This window comes from Salarias fasciatus, chromosome 13 (assembly GCF_902148845.1).
Source record: "Salarias fasciatus chromosome 13, fSalaFa1.1, whole genome shotgun sequence".
Lineage (NCBI taxonomy): Eukaryota > Metazoa > Chordata > Actinopteri > Blenniiformes > Blenniidae > Salarias > Salarias fasciatus.
The window spans coordinates 19,743,075-19,764,634 of NC_043757.1; the positions used below are offsets into that span (position 1 = coordinate 19,743,075).

Genomic DNA, 21,560 nt, shown 5'->3' on the forward strand with positions numbered 1-21,560 from the left:
CTCATAGCGTGTACTGTATTTTTGAATTAATATTTCAAGACGGGGCTCGGCGGCGTGTGCGGTTACGCAGCAGTGGATCAGATCCCAGGGTTGAATACACCAGAGTGAGGGGGTAATGTTTGTCTCTCTGCTTCCCAGCAGCCTGAATGAGAGCTATCTGCCTGTTATCAGGCCTACTAAATAAAAACTGGCCTAATGTTTATCAAGGAGGAGCGAAAATAACCCATGTCGGTGAACAAAGAACTTATCACCCCATGCAATCTCTCTCTCCCTCTCCCTCCCTCTCTCTCTCCCTCTTATTTTCCATGCTTTATTACAGTAATCTAAACCATCTTGTCCTCCAACCCAGGGCCTCTGTCACTGTGCTGATCTTTTATGCTCTTGCTTCACCAACAGAAGCCCTCTTTACCGGCTAATGGCGGTGAACAAGTGACCCTGCTCTGCATGAAACATTCAGCGATTCGGTCGGCGGTGGAGCTGCATGCAAACAAAACGCCCATTTTAATACTGACACTCTCGAACCAACAGTCCAATTTTGTCACAGTAATTATATTTTAATATAATAACAATTAAGTAATCATGCAAGGCCAATGAGGATGTGAGGCAGCATTAATGCGGCCTTTGCAATTATCTGTTCTAACACCGTTGCTCTGAAGGCACGCTGCGGTCGTAAGGAACAATTCTTCGGTTGATTTTGTAAACACCATCGAAAATGAGCAACAGGAGTATTTCTGAGATGAAGTTTGCCTGGTGATAATTGCCCAGTTTTTTGTTGTTCTTTTTTTCCACACCAGTGGGCAAGTGGACTTATTGTCTTTATTAATATTTTTCATTATGATATAATTCACTTTTTTGAACGGCACAAACACTCCTCAATTTGTTTCTCCTTTATTAGGTTCATTTTCTTTCTTTTATTGCACTATTCTTTATTTAAACTTTATATACTTAATAAAAACTTCTACTAAATACATTTTGTCTGGAATCACAAAAATGTCAACATCTTTAAAATAAAGATGACATTTCTTCAAAGGTTTCTTCCTTTTAAAAGAGTTCGGTCGCTGATGCTTGCTCATGTGGAACTGTTGGGTTTTCTCTGCAAAAGCAGCTGAGAAATGACTGTGTTGTAACTGGCACTATATAAATAAAGCTGAATTGAATAGTTTTTCTACTTTACGGAGTACTGCTATGGGTGCCATGCAAATGATCCAGTAAATATTGAACTGAAACTTTTTCTGGGACTTTACTTTTGAGCTGCTTACTGACGGATGGGGTCACAAAGCCATTGTATCGATCCATCCATCCACCCACCCACATCTGGATAGGTTTCTAAAAACCTGCACCACCACTAAACGCACAATAAAATCCGTCTGAGAGTGTCTCCCGTGTCGCAAATCCTCACCGATTCTCCTGAAAAAAAAAGGAGGAGTGGAGGACCTTTATTCTGTGGTTTGTATCAATACAACAGGACGCAGGTGGAGGTAGGGGAGTCGAGCCAAAGATGCCGTCGCCAGTTAGACACTTTACAGCCCCCCCAGAACAATGTGTTTGAATGATCTGAAATACGTGCTAGAGAGAGAGATAATAACACAATCTTCACAAGTACTCTCATGTCCCGTATGTGGCACAATGTGGGATTTCTCTGACAGTTTTTTCATCAGCCTTCCTCCTCCACAACTTGTGAGAGAAAATATATAATTTCGCAGCTGTTAAACGGGTGGGCAGAAAACTCACAGGGACCAGTGTGTTTGTTGGTGCTCTTAAATTGGATCTGTCTCCGAGCGGCAAAACTGGAATAATGATTTTTTGTGAGCTGTGTATTAACAAATGTTGGTATCGAATCTGAAACGTTCCCCCGTGGACCATCCTTTTAGAAAGCAAACACACTCGTTGATCCCAAATCAAGCCGTGCAAACACTGTATTAAATATTTAGTTAATCTGCTGGACTGTTACACTAACCCTTCTGAGAGGCCAAAGCTCTCCCGCTGTAGAATACATGCTGCAGTCTTAATTTATTCAATGGTATTACCGAAATAGCTCCTGTCTGAGAATATAAAACATTGACTTTGTCAGAAATGTATTTTTGGCCTTGTTTGTGTGTGAGGTCTCTGAAGATACGGCAAAATACAAAAGAGCAGGTTTCCTGTCGTCATGAGAGAGAAAAAAAAAACAGCTTGATATTTTCTTCAAGAGCTTAAAACAATCTGTGTGTGTGTATGCTTTACAGGCTCTCAGTATCCTGTAGCCCTCTCATACACACACACAAGGCAGAAAAACAGCAGTGTTGTTATCCAGCTTCAAAAAAAGGTTTCCGCAAGAAGAAAATCGTGAAGGTGACCGGCAACAAAAACTGACTTAACAATGATGGTAATTTTCCACTAAAAACATAAATGTCAATGATAAAAATATATATTTGCTGGAAATGGGGGTGATTTCTGCAGCGGGCTCGTCGAGCAGAGTCCAACCTGCTGTCTTGTTAGCTGAAGGAAGTACAACAGAGTCTGATCCTGATCACTGTGGCTGCTCAGACTGCGTTGAGCAGACATGATCATACTGATAAAAATGCGTGCTGCTGTTATGTAATTCAAACAGATCGAGTGCAGGAGTGACGGCGCACACCACCACCCACTTCTAACTCTGCCAGAGTCACATGATCATGAAAACAGAGTAGTGCTACAGAGAAGACGTGATACAATTTTCATAATTGCCTTGATGAAGACCAAAGTGGTTGACGCTAAAACAGGGAAGTTGAACAGAGAAAGCGGATGAGGCGGATTTATACTGTAATTGCATCTCATGCATTTTGATCACCATTCGCTGCTCTTCCTCTGTCTTTTGATGCAAGCTTCTTTTATCGTACACTTCATGCAGGCCAAAAAAAAAAAAAAAGAAAAAGGAGTCTGCAGGCCTTTTAAGTGATAATAGGCGTCTCTATGGAGAAGTGGTTGGGGCTCAGGGCTCTCCAATGCCGATAAGGACATTAAAGAAGCGATGACACAGGTACAAGGTGTTTGAATGACACCTTCCGTGGCTCACCAGGCACTAATGCTGCGTTGTAGGATTTATTTGCAAAAAAAAAAAGGAAGAGAAAAGAATCTTCTGAGGAATAGCTCGCACATTTTTTTTTTTCCTCTTTCCTGAATTCATTTCGTTAATTCTTTCATTGGATTCCAGATCAAAGACCTGTTCGGCTCATTCACCCGTCACTGTGGGACGATCCGTCTCGGCTCCTCACCTTTTGAGAAACTCCATATACTCTGTGTGCTTGATGAGACCCGTCCTCATCATGATCGTCTGGAAACATTGTCGGTCAATGGCCCACAGCTTCACATTTGTTAGGGCTGCAAGAAAAAAACACACACACATAAAAGCATTGTCATGAAAGAGAGCTTTTACCCTCAGGTAATCGGAATACTAAATGAGCATGCAGAATGTATCTACAGTGCGAACCCTGCCTGAGAGATGTGCCAGTGCACACGGTAAGGACCTTGTGAATTTTACATGTAAGTGAAACGAAAGGAGAGTCATTTCTGTTTATGGGATCTGGGCGTGTTTGAACAACAGAAAACCTGAAATGTGTGAACCTTCAGGCGTTGTCAGCCTTGTTGAATTAATCTCCAATCAGATGTTTTTTCTTGCCTCCGATCGGACCTGCAGAGCAAATAGGATGCCTTTGGACAATTACTCTTTACTCAGCAGTTGGGAGTTAATTGGTATTTTTAAAATACCTCTCATGGATGGCTTCAAGGCATGATTGCTTCAAGTCATGCTGGAGCGTTTTAATTGGTTTAAGGTCAGGATCTGCCTTGACGCTGCCTTTTTTTTTTTTTTTCCCTTTCAGAGTCACTGATTACTCTTCACATTAAGAGCAATTATCAAACATTGTTTCCTTAGTATTAAGTTAAACCTCACATAAAAAAAACATTCATATAATTCTGTATAATTTTGAATTAATTGTTCCTACAATGATTAGAATCTGCGCTCTCCCTGAGGAACAAACTGCAAACAGCAGGATTTTATACAATGCTGGTTTAATGGTATTCCAACGTGTTTTTGCGGTTTAAATCGAACATCGTGTCTCATTTGTCAACACAACTTTCTTTTTGCTGTTTGCTTGCTCATTCTAACGCAAGCATGAACTGTTCTGGAACACTTTGGAGAGTTTCCTCTGCTGCCTCTTTCTAAGGAAAAATCCATGCTGAGTGATTTTCTTCTTGCGGACTGACTGTGGAGTTGGGTCAGCAGCAGACGCCCAATATGTACGGCTGATATGCAACACCTCTTCTGACACCTCCTTGAATAATGTAAAGGGTTTTACAACGATCTTTGCAAAATACTCAAACCTTCAAAGAGCTAAATCTCTTTTTCCACTTTTATTTCTGGCTGGTTATTGATGGAGGCCCGGGTTTCTTTTTTTTTAATATTCGTTCTCTCGCTATTTTCTCTTGTCGGAGCCTCAGCAGCTCCTTCTCCGAGGCCCTCTGAAGTCACTTTTGATCAGAGTATGTTTCACCTCAACAGATCTCTGTTGTGAAGAGAACACTCTGCTGAAAATCAGGCCATGCAGGTTTTCATCAGAGCAATAGACCTTCTAACCCGCAGCTGAATGTCATTATACATCCCCATTCAAAGCCATTTCGCTGAAGAAATTGGGCTGCTGGAGCAGAAACATAACAAAACAGAAAAACTCAATATTTCATCTCGCTGAAAAAGACAAGACTCCCAAAATTCCGCACTTTTTCTCGTTAACAGGCAATTCGTGGTAATTATTTCACAACTGGTATTTTTCAAAGTAACAAGTATCATTGTCTATCTGCTAAAAGAGCTCCTATTTCTAGCTCTTTGCTTCAATTCTGTGGCTGTAAAACAGAGTGTGGAGAGCAAAGGCAGAGAATATAGAGAAAATCTACAATGTGACCTTCCAAAAATACTTGGAAATCCTCCGGGAGCGCCCTCCAGCCACGGGGAATTGTGGTAATATTAGACAAAAAATGTAGATAACATTTGACTGAGTGGGCTTGTCTCTTGTTTGAGCTGCTCGTTTTATCTCACCCTCCCAGTGTGACACTTCTTCGTAGTTTAAAAGATTAAAAAAACTCAAGTTCTGTTAATACTGTGTGGCCTGTATTGATTATATAAAGGTTTTTCACAGCTATTTCTCAACAGCGAGGAGACAAGCTGCACATCAGCTCCTCTGCAGCTGATGGGCAATCAGTGTGTCTCTTCAGGAAGAGCAGCTTTGTGGGCCAACCTTATCTGATACCGTTACACTTAATAAGTGTGACACACATTCGCTCACACACCCAGTGCACCACTCCCATACCGAGTGAGGATACTTCCTCACAGAGAGGTGAGAGTACAGCTAAAAGCACAATCCCACATGTGCAAATATAAATATATAATAAGCCTGGACTGTATGTATGACACAAATATTTCTGTATGCACATTTGGCAGCTGTGTAAAATCGGGCCAAACCACCAGAGAGTCGTCCTCATTACAGAGCCTGACACTGTTTTTACTTCAAGACATTTCCTTGGAGCGGAAACGCTGAAACGCAAAGCTTGACATATATAGACATGTCCGCAGACGCAGAAGTGTGGATACTAGAGGTGGAAAAAGAAAAAGATGCAAACTAAATACTGCAAGATAGACTGTAGGTCAAGATCTAAAGAGTAACTCTTACAGTAGCCTTCTAATTTGACCCTGAAGCAACAAGAGTGGGAGATTAGCCTCACTGGTCACTATGAAGTGAACAATAGATTGCCTTGGCGGGAAGTGGGAGTATAGGGCACTGGGAAATAAGATATGTAGGGGAGCCTCCAGCACAGTGCACTAGGTAAACGTATTATTCTGAGTCTTGGCTAAATTGCAATGAGACTCGGGGAGCTAGTTATCCTGTACGCAGGCACAGATGAATGTCTCAATGCTCATGGGTTGCCGGGCATTAGTTGCGCGGCATTGTGGATGCACGGAGCGCCGCAGGCCGGGGAACAGAACGGACGTTGTCTGTGAAATGTTTTCGAGGAAGTTGATTGTGTGTCATTTCCACAGGCACAGGGGCTTTTAAAAACGATACACAGTAACCGCATGCAACAGTCCACAAATGTATAATGTATATACGGGGGGGGGTAGACGGTTTAATTTAATCCAACTGAGACCTGACATTAAGTTCTAGCTCCAGGAAAACTATTGAGCGTAGTGAAGACAAGTTGCTCCAGACTGCACTGTCGCCTCGAATCGAAACAGCTGTTCTGTTGCCCACTTCTAGGCAATCTCAGTCACAGTTTGCGGGCAGAATCATGAGCGTCTGAGAACAAGCACGTCCGTTAAAGCCTGCAGTAGACATGGAGAAGAAAAGTTTCATTCATTCTCCTAAGAACACCGAAAACCGGCCTCAGCCGAACATGCAGGCATTGTGGCGGAGTGTGTCTGATGTGTGTCAGCTGCCACTCAAAGCCCGCGTGCAGACAGAGGAGGTGGACTTGGCTTGTTGTGGATCAAACGTTATCAAATTGATGCTTTTGTGAAGAGCTGCCGCTGTGACAGTGACCTTTCGATGAGCGCCAACCTGCAATCCGCCGTGTTTATATGAAAAGTAGTGGTTCAGGCGCGTAACAGCCAGCTGACGCTCGATACACTCGTTCATTATGCAATTGAAAAGTCACATTACGGCGTTTCCCACAGGCTTCAGCGCTCGCTGGCTTTTGTCAGTGCATGTAAACTGCACAAAAATATCATTTTAAAATTTTACTCTAACTAATCAGGACCTGGAGGGAACTGTATATTACAGTTTTAGAGCCGCAGTGGGCGATTACCGAGTGAAAAATTTCTTTTTAAAGACTAATAAAATGCTAACTTATTCAATGAAATGTAAATGAGTAAAGGCCAGCACATGTCTCGTGCTGCATCTGGTTCCCGAGGGTTGAGAACATTTATGGCTTCATGGTGTAATGGGTTAAATTAAAGACATACTAATCTCAGTATTACACCCTCCTCATGACTGTTGAACACGCTTATTGGGGGTTTCTTTCCTCTTCGGCCCTGAAAGCTCCTCTAAATTCAACATAATCCCACCTCAGATGAAGGATGGCTATTCATAGCCCGCGGCCGAGCACGTTACCGCTCGGTCATGCTCCTCCTTTCCTTCTCCCTCCTTGGATGCAGTGATTGCAAATCCCTCATCCATCAATTATTTGCAACAATGGATGAATAGTTTCAATTCTGGATGCTGGCGAAAGTGGACAACCAGCTCCTCCGACGTGCCAGACTCCACATGAGAGGATCTGTGTTTAAAACCGGCGAGAGGAAACGTGCATATGGGTGCCAGCAATGTGACATAACGCAAGACAAAGCTGGCAACGGTGGGACTCACTCATTCATCTGCCTCAGTCATAATTCATTGTAAGTGAATTTGAGCCCGGGGCATTATGTAAATGCTCCATGCGTATTTGTTCTGGTAATCCAATTTTAGCTCATTAAATTATGTAAACATAGGAGGTGAGCAGTTGTCTGTGTTTGCTGGTCATGACATTTACATCCAGGGAGAGTCGAAGGTTCACAAAGATGGAACTATATATATATATATATATTTTGTTTTGTTTTGTTTTGAGTGTCACATGCTTGGCGTTAAAATGACTCAAGACAGAGTGCATCTGGTCCGTGATGATTCACACGTGGTAAAAAAAGCATCTGTCCTTTCCAACAGAGATGCCAAAGGGCTGCATTAAAGTGGTGCTTAAAGATTAGACGGTGTTTCAGGCAGTGAAGAAGTCCAACAATATATGCACTAATGGGGGGAAAATACATGTATATAAAGCACTTCTCAGCGTACACCTCCATGTAAATTGCATTTTCCAGAAAATACAAGTGCAAAAAATAAGCTTTCCTCCCCTGTCTCCCACTCTCTCTCTCTGCATATTTTTGAACTAATAATCTGCATTTTCATCTACCTACCGCTGAGCCCGAACATGCACTCTCCAGCGGAGAAAAACATCAGGATGATGACGGATGAGCCCCGCTATTGTAGATTATTCACAAGAAATATGTACATATACACACATGAGCTCTCCGTGCATCTCTCTCTTCTACTTACTAGTAATCAAATCTTTGTTATGCAGCAAAGCAAATGTGTCGGAAACCCCTGGAAGTAAAAATAAACACGTGTCTTCGGCGCCGCGCTGGAGATCGGGACACGGCTGACGGTGAATTATCATTTCAGATGTTGTAGATGATTAACCTGGGGTCATGTGGCTCCGAGAGCGGGGAACGGTGTCTCCAAACTAATTAGAGAAAGCAACCACCACAAGGACTTTTCACGCAGAATTATTGTTGTGCCGTTTGGGTTGGAGGGCAACGAAATTGCTTCCACCGTCGCTTTAACAAATGTGTCCGTCCGTCGACGTTTCTTTAAGCTCCTGTGACTTAAGCTCTGTCGTCGCCATCGCCACCTGCGGTTTCCACCCACTTTGCCTCCCCCGAAAATGAGAAAGATCAACCGTTTTTTTTCTTCTCACTGACTCTGACACACACAATCTCGTACACATTTTAAAAAAAATGGCGTGAGTGCTATACTCCGTTGCGTGTCTTGTTTGGGGAGGCCTTATGGGAGTGATGCTGCCAGGGCTGTAGGGTGCGCGAGCGTAATCTCCTTTCCCCCCTAAGTCATTAATAACATCAGCCAAGTCTGATTACATCTAGATGAGCTTTTTAGAGCGTGAGAAAGCAGGACAGGTCATTTGCGCCAGACAGTGTCAGAGAGCCAGAAGAAAAGGGAAACATTAGGAGAATTCTCCGCATAGTTTGGATGAAATAATTATTGTTATTAATGCTGTGTTTGGCAGTAGCCAATGCATGTGATAACATTCTCACATCCCTGTGTCAAGAAAAAAACAATCTCCAGTTTGCATGATTTATTCTGAACTGGAAAATTGGTGTAATGTAGGAAGCTTATCGTATGGTTCTCACATCTCGGGGAACCTCAGCACAGGAGACTAGCTGGATTAATCTGAGGACGTCTCCGGCTGCCAGCTCTTCCAGCAGTCACCTGAAGTGGGAGTCCCTGGATCTGAAACAGCAGCTGCTTGTGAAGAAATGAGCTGAGCATCATCCCACCTGCTGTCCATACACACACACACAGCAGATACACACACAAAGCGCTACACTCGTCACAACAAGGCTTTTGTTTCAAGAATAATAGATTCACCTTCTTTTACTGACTCGATGAATTTGCGCTTCTTTTTTGATATAAAGAAAAAAATCTATCTTTTCAAAAGCAGTTTGTGTCCAACTGCATCGATTGAAAAATAAATAAGTGTTAACCAGACTTCTTGTAGTGATAATATTCAGATAGAAAACTCTAACACTGAGCTTAGACAGGACACAGTCATTAGGTTGAAGCTGGAAACGAGCCATCAAAAGGCGATGGAATCGGAGATGCTTTCAACATTATCCACTCATCTGGGGAACATTAGCAAAACCCTACCTCCATCAACTACAGCTGATGGTGTTTAGAAATCCATCACAAACACGCGCAAGACTGAGTTATGGTGTGTATAAAAGCATATTCCATTATGGTGGGGGGGGGAAAGGAAATAAAAAGGGGTCCTTTTGATGACAGCCTTGTGATTACAGATGTGCACTCATTCATTCTGAGGCTAAGTGGTAAACATGGCTTGACAGACATGAACAGCTCGAGCAGTGAGTCAGTAATCTCATGGAAAACCATTATTACCTCCGAGTCAAAACCCGCTGTCAGAAGTGGACCTCATCATTGCTCCTGGGAGAATTTACTGAAGTCATTTAAGAAATATCTCCTCAAGATTTGCTGTGATGTTTGTGGAAAATCCGTCACAGCAAACATAATTTGGTTGTTTTGAAATCATTCGGAAAGGTTGAATCTTCAGATCGTAATGAAGTCTGAACAAAGCAGATCAATCATGGATAACTTTTGGGGGGAAATTGTGCAAATTTGTTGCACAATCACATGCAAATTAGTGACCGTGGAGTACACAGCCATTCTAGCAAGTTTAATGGAAATGACAATCCATGCCAAAAAGTGACAAAAGAAATGACAAAAGTTTGGCCACGTAGCTCAATACATGTCTTCTTCTTTTTCATTTTACCATAATTTTCTGCCTCAGCAGGTCATCTCCACAATTTTATTGGGCAAGTGACTATGTTTGTTAACTTCTGCGTCTCTTTGTTCCTTTCAAATGGACAATTATACATTAATGACAGTCATGAAGTAAACATTGCTGAACAGTGAAATGGGGGCTGTTTTTGTTTTGTTTTGTCCCTTTTGTCTGGCCAAGATTCTCTTCTTTATCGTTGAGTTCTGCAGCGTTGAACCTGAAATTTTATTGGCTATGAACACAACTGTGCTTGAGCTTGAACACTGCACACAGAAAAACGTGTGCATCGTCATCATATCTCATGCAGGGATGTATCATTTCAATAAAAGCATTGCAAAGGGTTAAAAAAAATTGCTGAAAACCAATACATTTTTTACAGTGTCAACATCACACTGCAATCAGAATCATCGGCTTATCTTATCTGTTGTTGCACCGCAGCAGCTCCCTCCACTGTGAATAGATTCTAATGATTCATTTGCTTTTCTTTCGGCACCGTCATGTAGCAGTGTACTGTGGATCAATACCAAAATATCAAGAGATCAAATGCATCTGTTTTAGGCCTTGTGTTACAGGATAAATATTTGAACTCTATTTAATAATTTAGGGTGAATACGTGTGCGATTTTTTTTTTTTCTTTCTTTCTTTTCAAATGGAGGGAAAGTTCCCTGCTAATTACCGGGCCCCCTGCTCACTGGCTGACAGCAGCTTCTTCTTCCACCTGCCGCTGCGATGAGAACTACAGCTGTGTAAATGTTGCACGCAGGTGCGTTACAATCGTCAAGTCAGCGGCCCAAACTAATTCTGATGACAGCTGATCACATAAATAGCCATGTTTGGAGCTTTTTCAGCTCTGGAAACAGCTGCAGCTGAAGTTTCTGAACAGTTTAAGCTTTTAAACAAAAGTGTCAGCATGAAATCGGCCTCTGGGATACCAGCAATGGTTTAAACTAGTATTGGTGAAGAAAGCTGCGCCACACACATCTAGACAGTTACAACGCAGATTGACAAAATGTTTCCAGTCCACAAAGGATCAACTCGAATGACTTTGGTGATTCTGAGTCTGTATTTTATATTAAACTATCACAACCGTGTGCTGCATCTTGTCTAATTTAACAGTGTGATCACTGAATAAGCGCTGAAAATATACCCTCACTGCTCACTTTAGCTAATGCACATGCATAATACCGTGAACCAGTGAAAAAGGTCTCCCATACATCTGCAGTAATAACTACTTTTCAATTTCGGCACCGACAAAGGATGTTTCATGTCGAGGATGCCGTGGGTGGCGGTAGTGCACAGCAGTGTATCACACTGAAAGGTGTTCCTGCCATTCTGCTGTCTTTATTTCTAATAATCGGGCCAAAATATCAAGATGCCCTCACCATTCACCGCTGTCTATTTCCAGTGGTGAATGGCCTTGTCTTATATTACATGTTTTCACCACTTCAGCAGTCTTGAAGCACTCACACAAACACCAGTAGCAGTGGTTGCCATTGACAGTACTCACTCGCCATTGGGGAGTTCAGCCCAAGGACACTTCAACATATGGGCGGGCAGGGATGGGAATCGAAATGCTAGCTTTGAGACTGGAAGGCAGTGGATTGGGACTTTTAAAGTAAGGACTCGCATACACAAATTGATACGGAGCAGAACATCATAAGACACAGTGCAGATAGAGTGTACAGCCACTCTCGCAGCTCTGTGAGATCTCAAGCTCAATGCAAACACGAGCATGCTTCCACAGATTGGAGGTATAATGAATATCGTGTTCAAATCAATTAGCCTGTAGTACAGCAGCCGGCCAATGCCAATGTCAATAGTTTTGCAGATATAAAAAAATGCACTGAGCAGAATTCACTGCTTTTATGTGTATGCAGGTACAGAAGAAGGAAGAAATCACTTTTCAGAGAAAAGTGTCACAAGTGCTTTACACATCAATCAATACAAAATGTTGAAAAATAACCTGAATGAAAATTCAGACTCAATAACATAAAAATCTAGCACAGTTCAATGTGGTTACACACTGAAAATCTAAGCAGAACTCACAGATAACAGTCACCCAGACAGCAGGCAAGTCTGTCAATGTCCATGAAAAGCATCCAGAGAGTCAGCTGATTGTAAGAACGCAGGTAAACAGTCGTGTTAGGGTATTACCACATCAAGGGCTCCATTTCCGTGAAACTGAATGTGGGTTAGTGGATCTGTGAGCAGATTCAAGTCAATGGATCAAAGGGAGCAAACAGAAGAATGAGGGTGGATGAACTCTGTGGCATAAACTTATGCTTGGCTGTCTGATTGTCGGGTCGTAGGAGCGAGATACTGAACTGCATTCTGAATGAAAAAGCTGTAAACATGAATGCTAGAACAAAGTTTCCGACACATTTTATATTATAATATACTGTATTTTATCGATGTTAACATCATGTTGGTGCAAGGAGACATCGCTGGAGTCATTAGATGTTTTCTTCATGGTGTTAACAAGCAAATCCTGGCGATATATAATGATCCATGTTGAAATAATTCTGGGGCACATGGTTCTGTAGAAGGCAGCAGACTCACCTCACAGCAATAACAACCCAGAGTCTAGTCTGGGGGCTATCCGGGGGCGATCTGTGTTATTCCTGTGGGTGTGTGGGTTTTCTTCAGGTGCTCTGGTTGCCTTCCACGGGGCAAAAATAAGCGTTGAGGCTAAAAGGTAGCTACACTTTGCAGAGGTATGAATGTGAATCACTGTGTGTGCGATTGGCAACCTGTCCAGGGTATTTTTGCCTTCATTCATTATCAACTTATGGATGGACGGACAGATGACAGATGAATCTTTATGTGAATATGAACCCCACAGTGGTGCTGAAAGAAAAGTCTGAGCACTGCTGAAATGTTCCAAAATAATGATGGAAGTCTTCATGAGATGAGAGCTGTCATATGCGTCTTGAGCAAATGTTAGTCACAAATGTCATAAACTGAGTTTGTGCAGGGTTCAGAGAGAATGAACGAACACCCCTCCAGGGACGGCAGAGACTCGCAAAAACACACAAAATGCGGGACTGGCTATTTTAATTATGAAGATGAATCAGTGATAAGACAAATAAATTAGTAGTAGATGAATGATGTGTATTTTCAGGGCTTCACAGTCCCTGAATGCAAATTCAGACAAGGTGCAGCTGCAACAACTCCAGCCGTCTTCACAGTAATGAATAATAACAAGCCGGTGGAATAAATAATGCAGGTTCACTAATGACGGATGTCTCACCAAGTGGAGGATTAAAGGTGGGTGAGACGATGGCAAACTCAGAAGGCAGAAATCAAAAAAGAGCCACTGTTGTTTAAATTTTTTTAAACCTTTGATCAATCTGATTAATATGGATTCAAGTTATTTATTCTGATTATTTTTCAACTGCAAAACAAATTCACGTCACGCTGGCCTCATGAGAATGTCCTATGTTGACGACGTCAGCCCAAAAGAGGAGGACAGGTGAGATAAATGTCTGCTTATCCAAAAAAAAAAAAAACCTTTTTTAAAGAATAAATTGCTTTCTTGACGGTTTGTGAGATACATTTTAATTGCTTGTTGTCTTCATCATTATAGACAATCAACCAGAAAATATTTGCCACAAAGGAAATCGCTTTGAATAACCTGATGAATTTCAGTCTGCTCGTCTGCAAAAAAAATCAAACGGAGGAAATGAAGTGTGTTTGCGATTCATCAGCAGCTGGGTTATTTTTAGGCCACGGCACAAGCCGCATCGGGTGGTACTTTCTTCGACTTCTGTAGACTATTCAAGCACCACACTGAAGTATGTACAATTACAGATTTGTCACGCAAAGAAATATCTCGAGAACCACGTAAAAACCATAGAGCTCACGTTGTCTTTTAGTCACTTTACACCTCAGGTAATCTTGCTCTGGATGAGATAACAACTTCGGCATCAGCATTGAAACGACAAAAAAAAAATAATGTAAGAGTGTTTCTTTTTTCAGCTCCGAGAAAAACAAGGAAATATCTTGTATCATTTTGAATTTCATAAGGCCTTCTGTCAATCAAGGCTGATGTTTTGCATCCCACTGAAGGGAAGAAAAAAAAACATCAAATCTGTGCACCCAAAAATAACGAGCGAAGCCGGAGTGATAATTCCCCCCACTGCTCTGGCACAATGTGATGAATCCATGTTTGTGTCAGTGTGTGAGCGGCTGTCTGAACGCCGGTGAGTGTGAGCACAGTCGTTTCTATGTGTGTCCGTGTGTGTGTGTGTGTGTGAATGCCACTTGTGTTCAATTTTTCTGATGAAACTGCAATTATTCAGATGTGAAGCCTCTTTTCTCTGCTGGATTCCAACGTTGGGGTCTGTTTGAGAGAAATCCATGAAGAAAGTCATCATTACTAGTGCCAAATAAATCATAAGACGAACGCTAGTCCAGCCGCTTAGTGGCTCGGATCTTATGAATGCCTTGTTCTGTCGCATACGGTGATGAAGCAGTGTTCTAATGATTATTACATTCAAATGACAGTTTCGGCAGTGGGTGACCATTTTGGAAATTCACTCTGCTTTCAACCTGCTGGCCGGCTCGGAAGAAACATTATCATTCAGCCGCCAGCAGCTAGTTTCCGTTTCATTGCGTTGCCACTGGCAACCACTACCGGCACATCCGCGGACATTATAGCACGCACCAACCGGTCACATCGTTGATTAGGCAAATATTGAGAGGTACGTCCTGTGCACCCCAGTTGGATGGAAGTGGGAATAATTTTTTTAATTTTAATATTTGATTCCAATAGCTTCCATGAGATCAAGTTTGGGATTAATTGATATTTGCAAATTCAACAAATTAGTTTTCAGTCATTAGTTCCATTATTCTACATCTTGGTTCATGTGAGTTACAAGATACGAAAGCTTTCCCCATTAAAATAATTTACAAGCTTTTCTCTAATTGTAGTTAGCCAAATATGTTGCTCTCTACATATTTGTAAAACTCTTATCCAGCTCATATTTATTTAACTAAAGCACTTGTGAACATGACGCTCATGTTTATTTAATCCATTTATGTTTCCTTGTATAAGCACATAATGCTAATCACTTACCACAGCTCTCACTTGAAAAAAAAAAAATAACGATGCCATAAGTGTATTAAACTCCTCAGAATGATAAATGCGGGGAAATTAAGCTGGATAGAATGTGATGATATTGTTGGTGAAAAAGTATTCAAATCTAATGATATAACTAGGAAATTGATTTAATTAACTCCAATCTAGCTCTCGTTAGCATGCTCCAATATATTCTGGGCAATCGCATTTCCCTCTGCTCGTTTTCAGTTTGTCTCGACTTTGCTACCCATCTGCTCACCATTTTTCAATTAGCTGTTACAATTCACGGCATAGACTTTGGCCAACAAGGAGTCTGATAGATGGATGCAATTTTTCAGGATGATAATATCCTATACTCACCAATTTAGTAAAGAATTACAGGATCCAAAACACTGACATAAGATGAGGATCTTCTCATAACGGTCGTCTTAGAACTTCACTGAAATCAGTAAGATTCAGTCTTCATTTAACCGGCTTTCAAACTTGACGACTCAACACTGAGACATTTCTTGTTCGCAGCGGTGAAACAGTGAGGAGACCCAGGAGTTCAAGTATTTGAGGCCGACCATTCAAAGCAGCGAATGGTTTGTAGGAGGCGGAGAAGAAAGTTCAGACAGGATAGATTGGAAATAGATGGGGTGTCAGGAGCGATCTGTAATAGAAGGGGAAGGTCGACAGGACGGGACGTGACGGCTTCTTTGTTGGATGGATTAGATCCAGTGTTACTGACGGAAGGCTGGACCGGAGGGGGAAGACGAGAGGAAGTCAAGGCTTTAACTGGGAGTGGACAGAATGGACGGGTACTTCGGGAACAGCTCGTGTTGGACAGCTTGGTGCGGAAGTGAAAGAGGTGAGGTTGAACATGGCTTGGTCGTGTGTGGGACTGACATAAAAGGCGAAAAGCTTGATTTGTTTTTGCTTTCATCGCCAAACACTTGGGTTTAAATGCCATCCTTTCCCTGATTCCACGCATTCTGAAGTCTTTTTGTTCACTTGTCCCCATACAGGTCACGCTCCATAGCTCAAGAGAGCAATAAATTTTGATTTTACAATTACTAATCACTGCATTTTTGTTCAGTGATTCTCTTCATCATCCTGACATTGACAACTCAAGACCTACTCTGGAATAATTTCTCAAATGCAGAGCACTTCAAAAACCTATTGTTAAGACTAAAAAGCTGGTATTATCAGATTCAGTGACATAATCATGGTTCAGAAATTAAATAACATGCTCAACAATAAATTCTGAGCTCTAAAGGGAAAAAATCTTTTTGATTTGGGATTCGTAAGCCGCCCCCTGTCCTCGCTCTTTATTGGCGGCGCCTAGACACATAATAGGGAAAGAAATTTATAAAGATAAATATCACAATTTATTCACTATCATCCTGTTCTCATGGGGCATGAAATTAGGTTAGGTCTTGGGACTGGAAGTCAGCAATTTGCATTTTTATGGTAGGAAACATCAGGGGAGCCGCACTGCCTCCTGCTAAGGTCAGCAGGAGTTGGCAAACCAAAATTTACTTGAAAGCCGCGACCAAAGCCAGCGGGACGATCAACACTATGAATGAGAGTCGCGAGAAGAAGCTGCGAGCGCGAACGCAGCGAGTTACGTAACGGAAGCAGCCTGCAAACAGTTGATCCACAAACAGTGCATTGTCCTCTTCTCACCCTGTCCTTGAACTGCTCTGCTGGCCATGCGGCTTGTTCTGCTGCTGCACACTACTTATTTTATCAGTGCTTCTTCTCTCTTGGAGGAAATATCAGCCCCACTTTCTCCCTCTGACTGGCTCGGCTCTTGTGAACGCAGCAATCTGGTTACAATTGACTACATGCATGTTTGTTATCTTTGCCGTGGGTACGACTCGTGATCCATTGAAAACGCTGGGAAGCATCCGGCTCCACATCGTCTACTGAAATTTTACAGAAGCCCGTTTTCACAGATCACCCAATTGGTAAAATCATTAAGTCCAAAAAAGAAAAAAAGGCAAGAGTGTGAGTCATTTGTCCCAGTTTGTTCTCAGAAGGTTGAGCTTTTGATGTCCCTCTCAAGCACCCGGCCCTGTACTAATACCCCATTACCCCGGTCATTTTAAGTGGTTCTCCTCCAGATAAAATACTGATGACATAAAAGACACTTTCATTTACACGCAGCCATAGAGCTAATCCCCATGTGCGGACTAAAAATCTGATTGAAATCTGTCCTCTGTGTTAAAATCCTGACCCTGCTGCAGAGGGAGGGAGGCGGTAATGCTCCTAAGGAGGCTGTTAAAAAGCTGCCATAATGCTAGAAGATGGACAACTTCTGCACTGGAGCACAGCAGATAACAGCTAACTAACAATTATCTCTCTCCCACACAGATCAAACGCTAAAAGACAGCCTGTTGGCTGCTTTTCAACAATCCCACAAGACTAAATATGGTTAAACTTTAAATGCCATTACAGAGGACAGACCTTGCAGATGCTCCTTCTGCAGGAGTAGACTGGAGCTGAACAGATGGAGGACTTTGCAGTTCTTCTACATCTTTTTATGAATTTCACTTCCAGTCACATAGCATGTCTCCATGTCTCTGTACATACTGACACACGTGCACACACACACACACTTTCTGATTTCATAACTTTTGCAGATATTGCTTTGCCCTCAATTTCCCATGACATTTAACTTTAACATGTTAACAGAGAGAGGTGTGCCCAGGTGCACACACACACACGCACACACACACACACACACACACACACACACACACACACACACACACAGTTTGTAATTAGTCCACACATGAGAATCACCGACTTCCTGTATTTCCTGTCCAAGTCTTTTAACACCTGCATAATGTCATCAGTATGTTCCCACTTCCAGAGTACATGACTGCAATTCGTCATTAGATAAGCATAAATATGAATTATTAATTTCCATTCGTACCAAACTTGAGGGATACAATAAATAAAATTCTCTATATCTGCTGTTGTTATATATTTACATCAACATATATTTATCATCATAAACACAGGAAACTATGAAACCCCTGTTTTTAAGAATCTGTTTTTGTATTTCCTTTTAAATTGCTGTTTGTTTGGGCACTGCTACTTTAATACTTGGGTACAAATATCTTTTTTTTTTTTAGATGGAACAATATCTGATCCATTGTACACACCTGATGTGCAGTCGATGGGATACGAGCGCGCAGACAGGAAGCAGCTGTTAAATATAATTGCACCTCTGTGCCACTGAGGGGGCACAGGGGAGCGACTTCACAAGCAAATAACTTTTTCTGTAAAGCAAATGTGTCCTTTGTATCTAAAAAGGCAAATGCCCACTGGAAAAAAAACAAGACAGGTAATAAAAAAATAAATAAATATTAATATGAAGGGAGCTATTTTCAGTTACCATAAATCCCCAGAAGAAAACTTTGTATTCATGCTATTAGGGCGATCATACCGCCACACGAGGCTATTAGCATAGAGATGCCCGAGAAAAGCAGCTGTTTGAAGCAACACCTGCAGGCTTGTTTTCCAACCCACTAACTGTATATCGCTGCTGTCTGAGGTTCGCCTCGCTGGGTGTTTTAACCTTTCAAGCCGTCTCGGGCCCCAGAAGAGCGTGTAGCTCCGGGCTCACACCTGCGCTCCGACCGAGAATCACGACAACAGCAGCAGCAGGGGCCCGGCAGCCCAAACACACACAAACACACACAAACACACACACTAAAACAAAGTCACACCGTCAAGTTGCGGATGCAGACGTCGGGTAAAAATACACACAGCGGCCACAGCAGCAACCCCGACTTCTAACAGATGGGTGGAGGGGTGGAGGGATGGAGGGGTTGGGGGGGTTGGGGGGGGGGTTCCTTCAACCATCACCATTTCACCATCACCGCTTCTTCCTGCGCTCTGGAAACAGTGTCGCCATGGCAGCCATGGAAACAGACAAGAAGTCCTTTTCCTCCACTCGGTCCGGCTGGGATTCTATCGACCAAAGTCATTCCTTCTGCCTTCTTCTTCTTCTTCTCTCTCTTTCTACATTTCTGCAAGTTCTTTGGTCATCCGATTCCAAATCCTGTGTCCCGGGGTGCTGCAGCTCCCCCCGAATCTCCTCACACTGGAGGTGAGGAAAAGATTAACAAAGCTTAACTTCCTCAACAAAATCACTGTGAACATGTCAGTCGTAACAAATGAGATGCTAATTTTGTTGGGCGGTGTTTATTCAAACAATCATTAGCAATTCCCCTCTGCGTCCGATGGTCCACTCTCTCAGTTATTTGCATTATCTCTATTTTTCTGCTTGTCTAATTGGTTGTTTACCTGCCGTCGTAACTGTGCAGCCCATTTGCTTTCTCTCTCATTTCTTTCTGTTTGCATGTTTGTCTTTCATTGCATTTGCATGTCTTCCACGTTGGTCTTTCATTTCTCTGCTCTCGGTTGCCTATCCAATTATGATCAGTGGCCTGAGATTGGAAAAGACACAGTGGCATAAGCTGTGTTTTTTTTTTTTTTTTGTTCCCATGTTCCTTTTCGAGGGAGCGCTGCCTTGCTTTCCTGATTTTAAGGGCTCTTATCATAAAGTCTTCAAAGCGTGTTTCTTCCGGTTGACGGCGCACAGGTCAACGCTGAGCCGACTCAGGTTCACAGCAAATTAATTCAATTTGACTCTGTGTCTTGGCAGCTTTACTGGTAATACATCTCCACATTACATATTATCTGCACATAAACATATGCCTGTCTAGAATTCTTCACGTCTTCATCTCTGGGGTCACCTCTGTGCTCAGCACAGCCTGTACCCTCTTCACCAAATGTGACTGGAGATTTTCTCATGCTGCGATTTCAAACTCCAAAGTGTGAAAAATCTCCCAAAGTAGATGCATTATAGTTAAAAAAAAAATCCCAAAAGTTTTCTTTAAAAAAGACAGCTACATACTCCAAGTAGATTCAAATGGGTGGTGAATGGATTTCACTTATATAGAGTTTTTCCGGCGCTTCAGCGGCACCCAAAGAGCTTTACATTGCACAATCTGGACGTCATCATATGGAAGCTGATCACCAGACTCTCTGAATCAGGTTTGCACCGACACAGACGCGTAATGAAAAGCATCCTCCATGTAGCATGTTTGCCTTGATGAATAAGCATTATGTGGCGTTTCTACCAGAGCGCTCAATTTACTGGGAGGAGTGTATTCTAGTGCAATAATTTACCACATGCAATACGATTTAGCCTGCCTGAAAGTGTTTGCTTTGTTTATGATTGTGTCTGTATTTAACACGTTAGAAAGGAAGATGCAAATGGGTTCACCCTGTAGCAGGGCTCGCTGTTATGATGAGAGACATTTCATCAGCTGGAAAAGCACCAGCTTTATTATGAGACATTTTCTCTTTTGTTTTTTTCTTCTTAAGGTCTTGCCATGCTTTCAGTTTCTTTTCTTTCTTTGTATTTCTCTCACAGTGTTGACTTTGTTGCAGATGATCCCCCGTATTTCGTTTTGTTAAAGCCGAATTCTTTCTTCTCGTCATAACTCTTCATTATGTTTGTTGATTCCTTCCACCAACAGTTCCAACTCTGTTATTGAATTTCATTTGGCAGTGGAGGCCACTAAGCACAAAAAGCAATCTTTATAACAGACATAAGCAGAAACACATCCCCTTTACATCTGGTGTCAATCATTATAATATTTCTAATACTTCAGCTGATTACTTAGAAGCAAACCAAAGGTGCAATTTGGCTGCAACCAAGTTCATATGGAATCTTTGACAATCAGGCCCTTTGAATGCAACATGTGTTTTTATTTCTTATCCATCACTCCTCTGTTCCACTTCTTTTTACTTTTTTTTCCCATTTGAATCTTAGGTCTGGCACCTAATATTACTTCTATTTCTCCAGCATCTCCAGCGAACAAGAAAGATTTTGGCAGCATTCTGTGCAAGGGTCTTTTCAAAGGTGGCACCAGCTAGGGTTTATTCTGCAAGAACCTCTCCCACCGAGAACTGAGGAACGACTTGTATCCGGCTCATGAACAATCCTCAGGAACAGAACAAGCGAGGAGCCGACAGCTACAAAGTGTATCTGCAAGCTCTCTGCCGCTGCTTGCATTGTATCACCAAACAAACCGCCTGAATGCTGAATGTGACTAACATCGCAGCTAAAACAGGATAATTATCAGAATTAATATGAAAGACAGCTAACACTTGCGCAGACATATTTCCCTTATTAGCATGCGAAACATTTGTCAAGTGGATTGTGCATAAATGTGTCAGTGCTTCAGCGATGAAGTGAATTTATAGGGAAACGGACACATTTGAAGTGCCGATTGAAAGCGCGCAGTCTGCTGTTCAAAAAAAAAAAAAAACACAATCACAGAAG

General features: G+C 42.1%; 1 protein-coding gene across 2 annotated transcripts in view; it reads right to left on the minus strand.

Moving 5' to 3' along the window:
- The window catches only part of LOC115398987 (cGMP-dependent protein kinase 1), a 91,412-nt gene that overhangs the window by 28,745 nt on the left and 41,107 nt on the right, over positions 1-21,560 (minus strand). For both annotated transcript variants that reach the window (XM_030106078.1, XM_030106077.1), the window contains exon 4: positions 3,234-3,339. In XM_030106078.1, coding sequence (XP_029961938.1) covers positions 3,234-3,339 — 106 coding nt within the window. The remainder of the gene's footprint in view (positions 1-3,233; positions 3,340-21,560) is intronic.